At 33.9% G+C, this 19,829-nt stretch overlaps 1 protein-coding gene across 1 annotated transcript in view; it reads left to right on the forward strand.

Annotated features, from left to right (window-relative positions):
• The first annotated feature begins 365 nt into the window (after positions 1-365).
• LOC140159450 (uncharacterized) overlaps positions 366-19,829 on the forward strand; it is a 41,959-nt gene continuing 22,495 nt past the window's right edge. Inside the window, exons 1-8 of the mRNA XM_072182930.1 lie at positions 366-376; positions 936-1,103; positions 3,030-3,118; positions 3,631-3,721; positions 7,532-7,575; positions 11,254-11,297; positions 18,105-18,160; positions 19,193-19,267. Of these exons, the coding sequence (XP_072039031.1) occupies positions 3,058-3,118; positions 3,631-3,721; positions 7,532-7,575; positions 11,254-11,297; positions 18,105-18,160; positions 19,193-19,267 (371 nt within the window). The 5' untranslated portion in view covers positions 366-376; positions 936-1,103; positions 3,030-3,057. The remainder of the gene's footprint in view (positions 377-935; positions 1,104-3,029; positions 3,119-3,630; positions 3,722-7,531; positions 7,576-11,253; positions 11,298-18,104; positions 18,161-19,192; positions 19,268-19,829) is intronic.

Genomic DNA, 19,829 nt, shown 5'->3' on the forward strand with positions numbered 1-19,829 from the left:
GAAAGGACATGTGTCTTCAATATCTGAAGCTATTTTATTAAAACGTATACTTGTGTATTTGCTGGCTAAATTTTCAACATTGCATTACATAACACAGTTGTCACAACCCGTAATAATTTTCTATTGAACAAAAGTTGCCATCATACTGCAAAAATTTCCTTCCCCTTCTCAACACTGATGTTACATTTCTTTTTGTTTTGTTGTTGTTTTTTCCAGATTAATCTATTCAATAACAGTATGGGTCGACCCGTTAAGGACATGTGTATATTTGCAGATAACCCCAGTACAACTACAGATGAAACATGTGCCAGTTCAAATGAACTGACAAAGTCTAAAATTGGACAGAAAATACGAGCTGGAAACAAAAGAGAAAGAGGTATGTCATAAACTGTATTTTTGTTTTCAGTCAAAAGAAATGTTATGTGTACATTGGTTGAAATTTAAAGTACATTACTTGACAGCTATAACAAGGAAGTACAGTCATCACTTTTGTTGGCATCCAGGATATAATATATGTCCCCTGCAATTGCATTAATTGTTCCAATAATATTTTATTTGTCAGAATTGTGCCTGCCCTTGTTGATACTTGGCCAGAATGTTCCATAATGAGTTGGCATCCTCTATATTTCTTGACCTTTTTTACCCCCAACATGCTTATTTTGCATCGATAGCTCTTTTAATTTGTGTAATATTAATTGATATCAAAAATATACCAGCTTATTGAATTAACACCATGTATTGCCATCATGTAGGTACGTTTTGGCATCAACACCAAATACAGAATCCGAAAATAAAACTTTGTAAATTTATAGTTCTAATAAAGTTGATGGGTTAATGTATTCTGAAAAGTGGATTTTAAAATATGAGAATGTTCTTTTGAGCTATGTCACCATTGGTTGTCCAACTGTACATGAATACCTTTGTTTTTCTTATAGGGACCGATGCTGTCCATTGAAGCACCTGCTTCAATATCTTGCTTGGTTCTACCATCTTGTAATTGAGACAACTAAGGCAGCATCTACCTGCATCAGGAAGAAGTTAAAACACTCAGTTACAGCCATTGTTTACATATTATGTATTCTAGTTCCTATCCTTTTGTCCATGTAAGTATTGAAACCAATATCCCTTCTAAGGGTTTAATTTTAGTGCTGCAGTGATTGATCTTTTATATTTCCATGTCGTACGTATAATATGGGCCACTTGAAATGCAACACCAGTTGGCACCACAGGACATAATATCACATAGCAAAATGATCTACATTTCAGATATATTCAATGTCGTAGGTTCTTCTATATTGCAATTACATGTATTGGTGTTTGTCTCGCCTGAACTTTGTTCAAAAAGTTTTGCAATCACTATTTCTGTCTGGTATGTGTGTATGTGCTGACTTGATTAAAGTTTTGTAATATAGATGACATTCTCAAGGTATTAACTACCACTGAACTCAAACTTGAGTAATGATCATTGGGTAAGGGTCTTACGGTGGCCTGAAGGATGTTGAATTGATGTCATGGGGTCAAATGAGGTCAATTATGTACAAATACTAAAATTGAATTTTTCACCCTGGAAGTAATAGATCATTACCAAGGTTGGTCAAAATACTTATTGTGGGAAAGGCGATGGTGAAGTAGGGAGTCAAGGACAATATGGGCAAGGTCATCTAAAGAAAACATACATGTAATGCTAAAGATCAGTCTCTGGATGAGGGTATGAAATTATTTCCTGGAATATCAGTGGCATGTGATTATGGGGTTTGTACTTTGTAATCACTTGTTCAGAGCAAATAATGCATTTCTGTGAATGCTCAGTTCAGGCGAGGCTAATATGTACCATCGATACTTATTTACATCCTATCTGATAGAGTACTATACTTTCAGCTTTGAACATCATGTTCAAAGTGACAGAAAATAGAAAATTGGATCAAATTAGTACTATTAATACAGAAAAGCCAGATGCCTTGTAGCCCAGGGGGCACATCAAAAATTTTTGGTGGATATGTTCCCCCGGAATTTTGAGGTGGTGGGTCTTTGGGAGCTGACAGCGTACCGGTAAAAGGGGGTCTTTTGGAGTTGCGAACCGGGCTGTGAACAAGTAAAATGGGGTGTTTTGGAGCTGCGAACAGTCAAAATCAATGGTCTTTCTGGCTTTTTGGATGAAAATCACCTGAACAAACCAGAAATATGAGGAATCAGAAAATTTTTGGTCTTTTAGAGATGAAATTATCAAAATCAATTGTCTTTCGAAGCTCTATTTTGGTCAATATAGGGAGCTGCAAAATCCAAAAGGGGGTCTTTCGGGGAACATACCCGTATGGTCATTTGTGTTGAGTGCCTCCCCCTGGGCCTTGCAGCAAGTCTATTCAGTGTTCAGTCCCAGTCAGTACCAATATGTGCCTGTGACTGACAAGCTGAAAGAAACAAAATTTCAAAAGCTCATATTTTTCACATTACCTCAGTCAAATTATTTCACTTAGATGGTGTGTACAAAAACTACCGAGTTCAAGTATGCATGTACTATTCTATTGATCGTAGTAGTGTTATACGCATTTTTGTTTCTAAGGCTAGGAAAATCCAAAATTTGTTCCCATGTAGGTTGTGCGTATTTCATTTTTGAGAGTATTTTTACCACATTTTGTTTTTTCTATTTGAGAAATCCAGAAAAAGTAAGATTTTTTTGTTTACAAGCAATTTGATACCTATGAGAATCAACTTAAATCTATAATTTTCATATCAAATTTACTCTGCACTGATTTGACAATAAATATTTGTGATTTTAGGCATATACCATGCATATAAATCCTGACTATAAAAATAACAAAACATGAAAAAATACATTATTTAGTCTGGCCACTTACAGGAAACAAACTTGTTTTAGCCTAATATCAAAACCTCTGGAGCATATACATATGTAACTCAACTTTAACAAATTGAGTTCATGGTAGGCCTCAATGTAAGATAGAAAACAGAATATGAATAAAATTGACAACTCACCTGTAAATGCACACATTTTGTAATATTTTATGTTACAGTTCTTTGACCAACTATCATGTGGACCAGATGGACAAGATGGGTGAATGTCCAGCTCAAGTGCGGATGCATCATGATATGGATGCAGCAGGTAAAATTATTACTTTTCCCCTTCTTTCCATTTTGCCCCCCTAAATTTAACACCCTTTCATGGTTAAGGATGGGCAAATTTGTCACACCTGTACATTTATCAGCCCAAAATAAAGAGAAAAAAATAATGATACATCTAATCATTACTACCGTTTTATTTGGGAATTTTCAACCGAAAATGAAAAAAGACAATAGACATTCACAAGTCTTATGTTCTGTGATTTTTTAATCAAATTCATTTCAGACTTTAATTGCCATAAATTGTGTATTTCTGGCATTTTGTTTACAGAATATTCTCACAATGATTACATGTACAATCAACGTAAATGATTGGCAATGAAAAAACAATAGCAAATATCAATGCTGGATAACCCACCATGATATTTGTGAATCACTATAGTATTTTGACAATTGCAACATCATGAACTCTATTGACTTTATATATCAGTTTTGGCCTTAATTATTTGACTGGGTAGAAAAACTGGCACTGATTGCTTTACCTTTATTTTTCAGGTGAAGTTTCACATTTGCCATATTATGTTTGTAAGCTCCCAATGTGGTACATGGTTGTAATGAACTGCATGGATGATGTAGAGAACACAAGGTATGTATATTTTGTTTTATTAATTTGTTTGTTTGTTTTACTTATTTACTCTCTATTTTATTAACACTTAAAGGAGGATTTTGTGATCCTAGCATCCTCTTTTTATGACATTTTTCAGTAGATATCCACGAAAAGCAAGCAAAAAGCTTATTCCCAAAATTTCAGTTGATTCCGATTTTGCGTTTGCGAGTTATGCATGATTATGTGTATTACACTGCTCCATAGGCCACTGTTGTAATTTCGTTCTGGTATACCAGAGCGAAATGCAAATTTGGCGATATTTTTGCTAAACGAGTTAATCTACAAGAAATTTTTGGTACATAAACATTATGTAGCCAGACGTATCCAGTGGTATAAAAATCTCAACTTTTTTTTTTTTAAAGTGGGGGGATGAGGCTGTGGATCACGAAATGCCCTTTTAATGCAAATCTCTCTTTACATACCAATTTGAAATTAAATTTTTGTTTGTTTGTATTTCAATGTGAATTTTTATTTTACTCTGTACAAAGAAAAGCACAAACTTGTAAGTATGATATGGGTATGGTGAGGGTTGGGAGTAATTAAATCAATATAAAATTTGCTTCAAAACTGCATACACTAGTTTTTCACAATGAAATGGCAGGCATTTTATAGCTGATTCAGTCTGCCATATGACACTACCACTGATTCTGTCACAAAACTGTTGAGTCATTGATACAAAAAAAAAACAGGCACAAGGTAATAATGAAGATAGAAAGTAAAAGTGTTCATATATATGGTACACAACTAGTTGATACTGTATGTTGTATTCTTATGGCAACAATATACATGTGCATAAGTTAATGACCACGAGTGTAGTCACATAAAAGCTTTTTTCAAGCGCTTTCTGTAAAATGAAAAGCATTTTAGTAAAAATACATTAAAACAAAGAGTAAAATTTACAATGCAAGCTTTATTATTATGTTGTTAACTTGTTTGTGGTTTTCTATCAAAACTAGTGCACCTGTGGCTGTGAGAGCCCTGATGCTGTGAGAGAACTTATTGGGGTCTGGGCGCTTATTGGGGTATGGGCACTTATTGGCGTATGGGCGCTTATAGAATTCATTTCCAGCAAGTTTGGGCCCGATCGGACAAAGTTTGAAATTTACAAATCATTTGCAGCAATGCATTCTGGGTAGACATTACACTGCATTTCAAATTGGGCAGATAGCCAAAAGCTGAATGAAACCCGCTTGGGCAGCTTGAAACTTGTTGTAGATTGTCTACTGGATTCTTTTTATCCACTTGCTGCTTTGTATCCATGTGGGGTATTTTCTCCCATTTGACCTTTGACCTCGACCTCCGATGACCTTCAAAACCACATGGCCAACATGCTTTTCCCGATACCTACCTATATCCGAAATTTCAGCGCATAGAAAATGTCATATGTTTTGTAGACTGTTTGTTTTGAAATAAGCTAACATAGTTTTTGTGGCTCCATTTTTATTTGATGTGTAAGAAATCTTCACAAATTTAGACCTTGTGCCAGAATTGATACTTTACAGGGGATGCGTAGTGCGTAATCAATTACAGAAATAACACCTCTTTTCTTGTGACATCATTTGGTGAATTGTTTAAAAAAAGTGTGCCTCAAATTGCAAAAATTTGCAACAATTTTTTTTGCTTAGATGTTGAGAAAACAAAAAGTACAGCTATCACACACAAAAAAACCTGCAAATCAGCCTTCCGAATCATTTTCCAGGTGTGGTTCTGTTAATGAAACAACTGTTATTATTTTTTCCATTGGATAGGTTGGATCTGTGATCTCATATGGGGCAGTGTAATTTTGTGAATCATGATCACAGTGGCAATGATTAAAATGTTATTTTTCGCATGTGGGTTTAATATTTGTGCAATGGTTTGAAAAGTGTGACCGCGACCACAAATGGGCTAGGCTGTAATGAATAGCATTTTCACTTTTTGAGATATTGGACAGGCAAATACTCCTCAAAATAAGCTTTACATTGATATCATTACATGTCAATTGCACAAGGGAGTAAAAAATCAGTCAATTGGTTGGGAATTAAATTCTTTATTTTCTGATGTGTTTTTTTTTTTAGAGAGAGAGAGAGGTTCAACAGACCATATCTCAAAATAAGCTCTGGTGACATTATGTCCCATTTGTGGTGGATAGTGACAAATACTAATAATTATATTATGCATATTTTGTGACTCATTCCATGCAAAGATTTGTCAAAATGTTGCTGCTTTTGATATATTTATTTGTTAAGCGGAGTAAATGACACCAACCTTGCTTGGGCACCATTCCATGTACACTTTAGATGATATGATAAAATTTGCTTTGAGAATTTATAATAACATACGTATGCAATTTTGGGAATAAAGCAATTACAAAATCCTCAAATTATACACTCACTGAATGGCAGGTGTAAGAATGTATATTTTAAAATCCTTTGACTGAAAATTAGGTCTGCCAACATATTGAAGGTATGTGCACCCTAAAGTTTGTTTGGCTTTTATTAGGCGGAAATTATTTGGCTTTTGTTACTGCACGATTCAATAAAGTCCCAACTCACGCTCGCGTAAATTCACATAAGCGTGCACAGGTCACGCATTACGCAATGCACAACTAGCGTAAGCACTGCGTCCAACAGCGTGCATGCCATTCTATATCAATACACAGTGTTATGAGAAAGATTAAATAAATAAATAAATTTATAGTTTTGTAGGAATGGGTCACTTTTGCCATTGAATATGAATAAATAAATGTTTGAATGTAACCATGTAATATAATTCATGTATTTATATGCACATGTACATGTTCTATATGTGATGCGATTAAGCAAAATCAGTCGGAACTTGGAAATATTAAATTTTCAGTTTCTTATAGGATAGTAAAAAGCACTTGCAAAGCTGCATTTTGCAGAAAACTGCATTTAAATTGAACAACCAGATCCAAAGTTATGAGCAATTAAGGGATCTAGAATGAGCGTTTATGGCGTTTAGACAGTATTTTTTGGGACATGAGAGCACCTCAGGCGTGTCGAATTGCATTCTGAATACGAAGCATGTCTTTCTGATATCAAATAATTTTCATTTTTGAAATTCACGATATAATACAAATTTTATGACAAATTATTAAAATTTGATATTTTTCAAATCTTTGATATATAACAGTCCTCGAAATAAATGTTATAAATCTAATGATATATTCTTAAAGTGTATGTAGCTGGGAGGAAAATCCGACGATCAATTGAAAATTTTGACCTTTTATATTGAAGATATGGATTTTTTCCCAAAAAGACCTTTTTTTTTTTTTTGGTGTTTTGGGAAAAAAAATCCATATCTTCAATACTGAAAGGTCAAAATTTTCAATTGATCGTCGGCTTTTCATCCCACCTACATACACTTTAAGTATAAATCATCAGATTTATAAAGTTTACTTCAAGTACTGTTAAATATCAAAAATATCAATTTTAATGATTTGCCATAAAATGTGTATTACATTGCGAATTTCAAAAAATCAAAATTATTTGATATCAGAATGACATTCTTCGTATTCAGAATGCAATTCGATATGTCTGATGTGCTCTAATGTCCCACAATAAATACTGTCCAAATGTTCATACCCCAGCCCTTAAGGAGTTTCCAAAACAGCAGAATATTAAAACAAAAGAAAATATTTCCTTTCAATGGTTAGCTATATCTCCAAATCAATATTTCCGAGTTCCAACTGATTTTGCTTGATCGCATCACAATATGCAGTATAGCTGTTAATGATGATTGCGCAAGTTCTTTGTCACAGACTGCTCTAACTTTGTCTATTTATAGCGATGATCCAAGTCAGCTAGATGTAGATGTCAAAGAACTGTCAGGTATATAGCTATAGAAGCTCTTCCCAAATATTTTTATCCCTTTAAATGCTCAACAAGTATATTTGCATGCTCATGCTGGTATAATACTAATTCTTCTCTACAAAATATTTGTTTTTTATCCATCTTCCTTCTCTTCAGTTTTTGCTCCATTTTTATGTACATTGGAAGTTTGTAACAAATATTTCTTGCTGGCCTTATAATGCTCACTAAGAAAATTATTGTCTCTGTTAATGTTACTCTTTCTTTTCTCCATATGCAGTTTTTGTGCTAAACTGAAGGGCTTTATGTGGTTTCATCAAGTAAAATATCATGCTGGGTGGAATATTTGCACTTCATGGCCCATATATAACAGGTTACAATACAATTAAAATTGTATCTTCTAAGACATAATCATTTTTGTGTTACTGAAATCAGTGATAGAATTTCAAGCAGGTGAATAATTTTCTAACAGGATGTGGTTTCTTGATTGTGCTAAAGTCCATGCAGCCTTTTGCTTTTTCCTTTTTCATGTTTTTTTGTATATATTATGTTATGCTGTTGTGTGTTTTGATTTCCAGGTCATTCTACCGTCCACAAATGGTACATTTTATGCTTTTAAAAAAACTTGGAGTTTTTCTGATATTATAGGATGAAAATTGTTTATGGTTGAAGGTTGTCATGATATGATGATGTGAAACTAGCAGGGTTTTGAAATCTGTTTTTGCCATTTTTGCAGGCAAAAACAGATTTCCAAACCCTGGCACCTGGTTTTGCCAGTTTTTGCTTGGTTTAAACCAGCAAAAATGGCAAAAACTCTCTTAGTCAGACAAATACTATAAAGTAAGACATAAAGCTCATAAATAGTAACACACAACTTTGAATGAATCATTCCACATATTTTGTGTCTCATCAAGTCCTTAAAATGAAAATTTCTTAATATGTAATACTACTTATAATTACAAAATCTGGCCATATATACTCAAGAAATTAGTTTGTTACTTTAAAATCATTTGTTTTGAGATGAAAAAAGTGAAACATTTGTCACTTTGTTTTTAGCTGTTCCCCTTTTGGCAGCAAAAACTTTTTTTTTGCCAAGTGGAAAAATGTGGTTAAAACCATGCCTGCAAACCCTGAAAACTAGGGTTAGAGCATGTTCATGTGAGGCACTCTTCCCAATCCCACCGGCACCATGATCACATTTGCAAGGGATATCTCAATATTTACATACTGTGTAATTAACTTGTTTGTTTGTTTTGTTATTGTTTTATTTTGTCCTGTTACAGCTTAATGCAGGGGTGTGAGAGTTCAGATTAAAATCTGAGTTCAGATTTTTTGATCTTGATGTTTATCTCTTTTCTGCACTTCCTGTGTACAAAAGTATAGGAGCTTTCCAAGTTTCAGACTTTTTTTTATCTGTGGTCACTCACACTCCTGTTAATGTAATATTATGTTATTTTTAGCTTGCAGCTTTTAATTCATTCCATGCTCTAGTAGAAGTAGAGGTATTTTAGTAAATTGCTGTGAACTTTTGACAAGAGTGTACTTCTCTAATGTTCATTACGTTTTGTTACCTGGAGAGGTTTGATCATGTCTCACCTCCTTTTTCAACCAAATCGACGGTAATAACTCTTGTAGTGAGGGATCAACATTTAACCACAAATTGCCTCAGGCAAAACTCACTTCCTGGGAACTAAATACCACACAAGGTCATTTTTATGTAACTCATTGATTTGTGATACTGCCAATAGCTATATGATATCCTTGTGATCTGGTCAACTCATTGACATGTACCAACCTCAGGAGGGAATTCAATTTTTGATCAATTCTCTCCAGGTAGTGAAACGTAATGGTTGACAAGATGAAACAAACAGCACTATATATGACACATAGTTTAGTGATTTGAAAACAGCAGATCATGTAAGCAGCAAATCAGAGATGTGTTTTATACAATGAAAATGCAATGTACACTCTCATCAAAGGTTTACAGTAATTTCCTACAGTGAATGATTTTAACTACCATATAAGTGGTAATTTTCGTGCTTGTAATTTTAAGTCTCGATTTTGAGTTTCTTATAAGGCCTATATACATTAATTTAAACATGTTTGTGTATTTTTATTTTTGCAGTAGTGGCACAATAAGTGGAAAAATTAATGTTAAAAAATTTCACTTTTGTAGTAGTAGAAGTACAAATATAATGTAAATCATGTTCATTAGTTCTTTAATCAGGGTGTTTGTGAGCTTTTGTGGGTAAAACATAATCAAAACTTGCCCTGAACTTGTTTCCAGGCTATCAAGTTAAAAGACATAATGTAGAATTTCCATTCTATTTTATTTTTGTTATTCTTTACTCAAGATGCTGAAATAATTTTATCAATAACTGTCATGAAAGGTTTTTGTCCATATTAAGAAGAAATAACAAGGTGAAGTGAAAGAAACCCCACTGGCTATTTTGGAACATTTTAAAATATACAACATTATGCCAAATTGCTCTGTTGACATCACAACACAACAATGAATTTGGCTGATTCCATTTAGGTATAAGTTTGGACATGTGTAAACATTACAAATATGCCCAAAAAAATCAGGTTTAAAAAAAAGTAACCAATTTCATAATATAAGATTGTACATTATGGCATTAAGCATTTTTTAACCTTTTTGACCAATTTTACACTTTTACAAATACAATTTATTTTCTTTGCCATTTTCAGGCTCCAATATGTTTAGGTGTAGAATGTTGCCGCATTATAATATCACATAAATGAGATATGGTAATAAGACTGGTAATTGATCCTGGTTCTTTTACTCTGAAAACTAAATCCCACATTTATATATTCACAATATCTAGTGCAATAAGAGCCACTCACTATACTTCTTATTTGTCCCATCCCAAGCTTGTAAAACAGAGAATTATCAGAATTCTTGGCTTGAACTGCATGATCATGAGTCACATTAGTATATCATGTATAAATACCCTAGTCAATAAATACATATGTATTTACTTAGGATGTCATTTGTGAGAATTATTATTTCAAAGCTTGAACAAAATTACCACCATATAATAAAAGGTGAGTTAATTGGTTGCATATACTAGTTTAATTGTGGGTGCATTTTAAAACTTCTTTTTCAAAAACTGCAATTTGGAAACATAAAAAATAAAAATTTAGAGAAATAACATAATTCTTGGCAATTTTTGTTTTATGGTCACTCATCAAACAATAGTTTACATTATTTGTAGCTCTGATTTGTAAACAAACTTTTACCTTTATTTCTAAAACTGATCACAACCTCCTATTCAGACAAAAAAAGAATTTTCTCACCTAATTGATTTTTCCCTTGTATGTTTTTATTATCATTCTAATTTCTTTTCATTCTATGCTTGTCACTTTCTTTTGCTGTCTTTCTCATTTAATCTCTTGCAGTGCTAGCTACTAGTGCTACTTGTTTTTACCTGGTAAAAGGGATGTTTTTATGGTCCCGAAACGTCGGTTGTTTTGTCTTTTTAACCCTAAATTTTGGATGTTGTTGTACATATTAAACAGTTTTTAACAAAAAAAGAATAGCATGATATTAATTTATTCAAGAATCAAGAGTTTTATTATTTGGTAGCTGGATAACACAACCAGTGATAAATCAGCATGTAGAGAATTTCAGTACAGTACAACTAATAAAAAGACTTTTTAATTAATGCTCACTTTCAGATTTCAAGGAACCTGAAGAACCTGCTGAAGATCCTATACCTGAGGTATGTACATTACAGCAGTCTGTTACTGCCTTTTGCTTTTCCTAGTGCAGTTAGTAATGCCTATGGGGTGAGGCAGCTTTTTGTCACACACATCTTTAAACATGTAAGTGTGTATACTCCAGTGCTTTGAGTGAGCCCTCGTATTTTGAGCCTGCTTGGTATCTGTTCACATAGAAGTACAAACCAAATCTGTGGCATCGGGGGTTGATGCTTTGTGTCACACGCAATGTGTGTTTAAAAAAATGTGACGCGTAAAGAGCGTGGTGCGCTCGGCAAGTACAAATCACGCACCAGCTGGCGTTTCAGTTATGCTGATTTGATAATGTGTTCCGGTCAAAAGATTAAAACAAAACCCAGATATAGTATAAGTGGGTGCATTTTTGTCATGTTTTATTTCTATACAAATTTGTAAAAAGAAAGCTACAGTGAAAATTAGTTTCAACAACAATTGAAACTACTTGTACATTCTACCTATTTTGGCCATATTACGTTTAATTGATCAAAAATTGAATTCCCTCCTGAGATTGGTATCTGGCAATGAGTTGAGCAGATCACAAGGATATCATATAGCTATAGGCAGTATATAACACAAATGGTCAATGAGTTACATAATATTAACTGTCTATGAGTGTGATGGTCGAAATATAATCACGAGGTGAAAGATGGATTGTTCCATTCCACGAGCGGGCAGTGGAATGGAACAATATCTTTCACCAAGTGATTATATTTCACCATAACAAAATTTAAGACAGTTAATATTTGTTTTATATCACTCATACATAAATTCTATTACTAAAATACTATTTCAGGTAGGAAATACATTTTTCATCAACATAACACCATGTTTTGCCGTGATATACTTCACATTTTGGGGTCCACCCATAACTAAATCGGCGAGTCAAGAGTCAGCGCCTTACTGGCTTGGCGCCAGGCGCATCTGGCAGAGCACATGATGGTAAAGACTATCACACGGAGAGGGTGATAGTAAAAATGATAAATGGTAATCAACCAATGAACTGTCTAGAATTTATGTATGAGTGATATAATTAAAACTATCCAATTTTATATCAAACTTGAAAATACAAAATCTGGTGTCAGAACAGTTCATATCCAATTGCAACCAAACTTGAGCCAAAGCTGCATTATGAAAGCTTTCATTAAGGTAGTGTTCAAAGTCACATGCTGAGGTCAAAGCTCATTTGAGGTCAATTTGTAAAATTGGCTGCAATTGAAAAAAAAAGGGTTTTGCAACAATGCAAAAATGTTTCGCATGAATATTTACTATGTGTAGTGGTCACTACCCATATCTTTGGACGATCTATCTGGGACCACCGTCCCTATTTAAAGGGGCATTTCGTGATCCACAGCCTCATCCCCCCACTTTTCTCAAAAAAAGTTAAGATTTTTATACCACTGGAAACCTCTGGCTACATTATGTTTATGTACAAAATATTTCTTGCAGATTAATTCGTTTAGCAAAGATATTGTGAAATTTGAATTTCGTTCTGGTGCACCAGAACAAAATTACAATGCATTGTCTATGGAGCAGTGTAATACACATAATCATGCATAACTCGGACACGCAAAATCGGAATCGACTGAAATTTTGGGAATAAGCTTCTTTCGTGGATATGTACTGAAAAATGTCATAAAAAGAGGATGCTATGATCACGAAATACTCCTTTAAACCTGTGAACAATCATTGTCAAAAGTGGCTCATGTTTTTTACAAGCAACCACTCAAACAAGTAGCATAATTAAAGCCTGGCTATATTTATGTATTGCATCATCATAATACATATATTGTGTAATCTATTAAAGGCCCATTCAGTGATTTGCACATCCAGAAGATCGTAAGAATCATTAAAATTCAGGTTTTGGTACTTTGTCATTGTCATGCCAACATAGTGGTTCAGCCAAAAGCCATCATAAGCTAAAATAAGTCATTTTACATGAATGTGTAATTTATATACTGATATAAATTAGCTACATGTATTTGAATGGAGCTTCAACTTTGTAAATACTGCTACTTTGTTTTTTGCCAAATTTTTCATTTCAAAAATAGCAAATGACAATTTGAATGACTTATCCTTTTTACACTTTCGCTGGGATCACTGTTTAACCATCCATGATATGGATGGTTTTAGTACTAATGAAACCATAATTATTTTAAGATCAAGTCATTAAGTTAACATTTATGATATGCAAATAAGTACAAACATGCCTAGCAGTATATTGGTTCAATGGTTTAAGAAACACATTTTATAGGCTGTATTCACTAAACATGTATCTTTCTATATATATTTTAAGTTTTGACCAATATAAGGAAGTTCATTGGAATATTAAAATTGGGTGTGACTGCATATGTAGTTTGGTATTGTATTCAAATGTGTACCTGATAACAAGGTCACCTACATCTCAATCAGGGTAAGCAGGGTGACGTGTGTGCTATGCTTGAATAGATATATAATATATCAATGGCATTGTGATGTGAAGTAAAATGAATACAGATAAATGATTTCTATAATGTCAAACTGAATTCACTTATGCACAGTATTATAGCCATCAAAGTCTGCCGAGTTTGATTATGAATAGTTGCCCAATAAAATTGGATCAAATCTGGATTTTGATTATGCCCTTGAAACCCAATTCTTAGTTTCCCGGCCCATTTATTCAGCTCCTAATGAGGGAACTATTTAGTTTCCCAGCCCATTTGTTCAGCTCCTAATGATCGAGGGAACCATTTCTCATTGTTCACTATTTTTAAGATTTCATTATATTTATAAATAAACAGCTTTTTGTTCATTCCATTTCTGTATTTCCTATTAATAAGCCCAGTGCATGTCATGAACACACATTCATGAAGTACAAGTCATGGATTTCAAAACTTGAAATTATTCTTTTTTTTACAATATAAACATATGCATGCCTGAAGTATTTCACTAATTGTGATGACAATTATTGGCTTCAGTCCACAACATTGCATATCAGTTCAGTGATTTGACAGATTATGGGTCAAACATGTATTGATTATTAATATATTTTCAATGCTCAAATATTTTGAATTTCTTTGTTGTCATTGTCAAGATTTTCTATAGTTTTTAAAAAAAAAAAAAACAAAAAAAAAAAAAAAAGGTTTGAAAATGTTGCTGAACAAATTTTCTTGCTGGCTTAATAGTAGATATTTGCAAAAGAATGAATTATTCTCAGATTTTGCAATTCACACACAGCTAAAAAAAATCACAACACGAGGGGGATGACTGACAAGAAACTCAGAATTGACCTGCTAATTATGTATACTTAGTACGTACAACACATAAGGAACATCTTGTAGAAAATGCATGGGTTTAGTTAAAGATGAACATAGAAGTTTACATAAGAGTTTTGTAACAAGGAATTGCATGAAAAGAGCGACTTTTGATGGTTAGGGACCGTTCACAAACACTTGTTAGAGGGGGCCTGATGCAAAACAAATTTATTTTTTTCAGTCCCCCCCCTTAGGAGGGTCAAAAATGTCAGCCCCCCGCTCTTTGCATCAGGCCCCCTAACAAGTGTTTGTGAACAGTCCCTTACTTCATATGTGATATTCAGTGGGAGACCACTATTTTGTGCACTATTACTGTTATTTGCTAGATCATTAGTGTTCTATTTCAGTTGAAATCCATACAAGGAATGTCCTGATGATATCAAATAATTTTGATTTTTTTTTTAATTTGCAATATACATGTAATACAAATTTTATGGCAAATTATTAAAAATTGATATTTATCTAATGACATGTACACTGCAAAATTCCTGGCGGCAGAGTGACTACATCGCACTGGATCTCTGCAGTCACCACCGCCGTCGACGCCATAATAACCTACCTTATGGTGGCCGACGGAGTCACTACAAGAGAGTGACTACATCGGAAACAAGGCAGTAGGGTACTATGCAGCAGTGTCATCACGCAGTGACTACAACTGCTAGCCTCCGATGTGTTATCTCCTCGATGCCGCCGGCGACTCATGATGTACACCACTGACTAGATTCCGACAGTGGTCCACAACTTGTAGTCACATCAAAGTGACTTCCGTAGCCAGTGCCCCATGCGTTGCCTGCTGGGTACCCAGTCGGTGAACTTCAAGGTGACTACGCTGCCAAAAGGTCATTGACCGAACCCTGTTATGAGTTCGAACACTCTGGGGCGCGCGTGTATCTACAAAATACGCGCCCGATGATGACAAATACTGCGTATCATGCTTGTTTACTGCTTGTATACGCTCATGAATGGAATGAGTTGGTTTTATAATTGATTGATTGATGCTGCATGCTGTACAGTGCATGGGTGTGTGGCCGTACTGCCGTCTTTGTTTTTAACGTGCTTTTACATTCTTTATCATTTATATTTCAACTTTCGATTAATTTTGTTTCATTTATTTATTGTTCTCTTTTATATATTTTTAATTATTTTCGTGCTGCCTGTTTAATAATCTCGTCAACTGTGTGTGTTTTATTTGCAGTTCTTGTTCTTAGTTTATTTGTTTGTTTCATTTCAAACATTTTTATTTTGTTTATTTGTTTGCTTGTTTTCCTACAAAACTTATATCATTGCTTTGTTTACTTCAGTGGTTAGATGACATGTTTTGCTATTAAAAAAGGCCTATTTTTTCATATTTTGCATGATAACGTTATATAGGCCTATTGAAACTTTTTTTATATTTAAAACGAATTGTGTTTTTAAATGTTTTAAAAGAGATATTAATTTTCAGCCGAAGTTCGCAAAGTATGCCTATTATAGGCCTAGCATTTTCAATTTATACATTTTGATTTGCCAAAACTTTTTTTATAGGCCTAGCATGCATTTGTTTTACTTCTACTGCAAATTTATACTTTTACTGCCGTAAGTTTATGCAAAACTTTGGCTTGTGCTATTTTCTTTTTCCGTTTTTCAAAATGGTGTTTTTATAGGCCTATTAGTTTGATTCGTTTTTCATGTTGATTTTTTACGTTATCAAATTATGCCTATAAATCGGTGTCACATCAATATAGGCCTATTGAAATTTTTTTTGAAATTGTGTCTTGTTTTTTATCACGCAAATATTAATACTTGTTATGAATTATTATTGTTATAATTATTTATTTATTTTACACATTTAATATTTTAATTCATCAATAGGCCTACATGCTTCTTATAATATTCCGGCTTTTAACTTCTTTATTTGCAATTTTCTCAAGTTGTTTTCTTTACGCCAAGTGTTTCTTTGTTTCTTCCATTCTTCGTTTATTGGTTTCTTCCAGTTTATTTATTTCTTAATTTTTATTTATTTAGTTATTCAAATAACCACCAATTAAAAAATGTATTTTATTCATCATATTAGTTTATTGAATTAGGCCTATATTTTGTTTACTGATCATGTTTATTTCTTTTACTAACAAATTTATTTTATTCATCTATTATTTCCCTTATTTTTAAAGTCCAGTTTGCAATTTCCCCCTCCCTAATCCCCTAAAAAAAGCAAGAAATAAAGAATATTATTTGAATAAATCAAGAGAATATAAAAAATATGGCAATAAAAGCAAAACCGGCAACCCAAAACGCCGCTGAGCACCCAGGCCCAGTCGCGTAGTCACACCAGTGTGACTCTCCTCATGAAGTCACCACAGCCTTGTGAAGTCACTCTGTAGAAACCTAGGAGGCTGGCTACCCGGCTATTTCGGACCGGCGATATGGAAAACCGAGGTGTAGTTTCCGATGGAGTGACATTGTGATGACATCGGCGTCACACAGATGAGAATCTTGCAGTGTACTTAGAGTGTATGTAGCAGGAAAAGCTGTCCATCATGTGACAATTTTGACCTTATGTATTGAAGATATGCATTTCTCCCTAAAACACTTTTTAAAATGTAGGTCTTTTTGGGGAAAAGTGTATATCTTCAATACAAAAGGTCAAAATTTTCATATGATGGACGGCTTTTCCTCCCACCTACATACACTTTTTTAAGTACATATCATTAGATTAATAAAGTTTGCTTTGAGGACTGTTAAATGTCAAAATTATTTTTTAATAATTTGTAATAAAATTTGTCTTATAATTATTGCAAATTTCAAAAAATCAAAATCATATGATATTGCAGGACATTCCTCGTATTCTTAATGCATTTTGGTGTGTCTAATGTGTTCTCAGGTCCCACAAAAATACTGTGCAAACGTTGCTATCTGTGCCCTTAACCAATCGTTTATTTAAAGTAACTCAAAAAGTAAAAATCATAGCAAAATTTTGGCATATACTCCAAGATTTTGAATGCTTAGACTTGTTCCAAGTCTTTAATTTTTGTGACTCGATTGTCAGAAAACATGCTGCAAATGCATTTTTTGGGTTCTTTTTTTTTTCAAGTACGGTAGTTAGAAAAATATTGAACCTTTTCTTTTATCTCCAGTATGGATGATTAGGATTGAGCTATATGTTTCATTTAGCAGAACTTGATAATATTTTCTTAATCCCAAAAAATTAGTGCTGTATTTTTCTGAAATGGGGAGTAATTGCTGCCACTCAATTCCTCTCCCACCCCACTTGCTCCCTCCCCTGTGGGGTGCTGGCCGACCAATATTTAAGATTTTGTAGACTTTCTTTGTACTTTTTAGCCCAATTATGACCAGTTTGTCAATTTTGCATTCTTTACAGCCCCTCTGAAAAAGTTCTGGCTACGCCATTGCTCCAATCTTTTAATTGATTCATATCATTCAAACATGTAATGTATACATGCATGTTCTCCCAATCAATTATATTAGCTACTTTAGATACGTTTTCATTTTCATTTTTTGTAGGATCTCAATTATAGCATTACCAAGCTAACAACTACACCATGCCAAGAGAGTTATGGGTAAGTATATTTAGAGAATAAAGGTATTGTTTTTAGCTGCTGGAGTGCATCTATCGTCTCATATAACACAGGCGACATCATTATTTTAAGTAAAACAATGAGGTGAAGCCGAGTTGTTTTACGCCAAAAATAATGATGTTACGTGATATATGATATGATAGATGCATGACATGCATGGCTAAAAACAGTACACTTCAATTCAAATAAATATATTAATCATAAGTATACCAAATTTTAATCAAATTAAATCCTACATTTTGCAAGGAATTACCTAGGGCTTAGAATCGATCAGTCCCATTGTATGTTATGCACCTCCCGATTGGTTCAAAGAGCGTGTACGAGTATCGCGTCAACACGCACATGGATGTGATATCGTTTCATATCACATGGGTAAGAACCAATAAGATTGCACATTAGGCGGAGGTGCTGTGTTTAGTGTTAGGTTTGGATATTTGTTAGGACTATGCAGGCAATTCAGAAAATATCACCGGCCTGTATATTAATGAGGAGTATGCAGGTACCGGTAATTCAAATTTTATCCAAGTGGTGTTTGACCCATGAGATTACAGAATTCTCATCAACTAAAGGATAAAATATATTCTTAAACCTGTACTTCATTAGGCGGAGGCGCCATGTTTAGCGTTTAATTATATTCTTTATTTTCCACCCGTTCTGAAGAAAATGACATCCCCACTCATAATAGTGCCCTGCACATTCACTTGTGCAAATTAAGGCTGCAAAGACACTTTGCTATATTCATTTCTTTCATTTCTGTGAAGAAAAAATAAAACAAAAGAAGCGATGTCATATCATAAAATGTGACTCACGCCAAATAAAAGCAAGATGACAAGTGAATAAAATTATCTTCAGAGGTCAAAGGTGAGAGTATGTGGCAGGTTGCCAGGTTGTTGCCGTGGCAAATTATTTGTGGTTATGATAATACTGAAGTATTGTAAAGGGTTTTTCCTATTGTGCCCACCCTTTGTCCTTACATTGAATAACATTGTGCTATTGTTTTGTTTACAACATTAGAGCCATTGCAAGTGAGTGTAGTGTGACAGATATGTCTTGTGCCACCACCAGTGACATGCATGAACAGGGAAGGAGGTAAAACACTTTTTTCTTTGACTAAGCATACTTAGTATTGTATACAGCCAGGGCCGCCGCTAGAGAGGGGAGGGAGGGTGTTTGGTGGGGGGTAGTGACACCCCCAATTCATAATTTTGTCTGCTAAAATTGACTGTTGTCGGCAAAACCATTTGATCATCTGCAATTTACAAGAGTTATATACAAATTTAAAGGGGTACTACACCCCTGGCCAATTTTGTGCCTATTTTTGCATTTTTCACAAAAATTATAGCACATTGGTGACAAGTAACTGAAGATATGTATATTATAGGGGCAAGGACTACAACTACCGCACTGAAAATTTAGCAACTCAAAGCAAGTAGTTATTGACTTATTGATCAAATATTGGGTTTCCCTCATTTTTGACTGTTACTCCACAACTGTTGTCTGTGCTGAAATAAAATTTCCAGTGCAGTTTACTCAAATTCAGTTTTTCCAAATTTTACTGTGACAAAGGTGTTATGTCCTTTTATATGTCATAGGGACCAGCTGTAAAGTAAAACAAGAAGAGTCTTTCAAAAAGACACAGTTCACAGATCAG

Source organism: Amphiura filiformis, chromosome 8 (assembly GCF_039555335.1).
Source record: "Amphiura filiformis chromosome 8, Afil_fr2py, whole genome shotgun sequence".
Lineage (NCBI taxonomy): Eukaryota > Metazoa > Echinodermata > Ophiuroidea > Amphilepidida > Amphiuridae > Amphiura > Amphiura filiformis.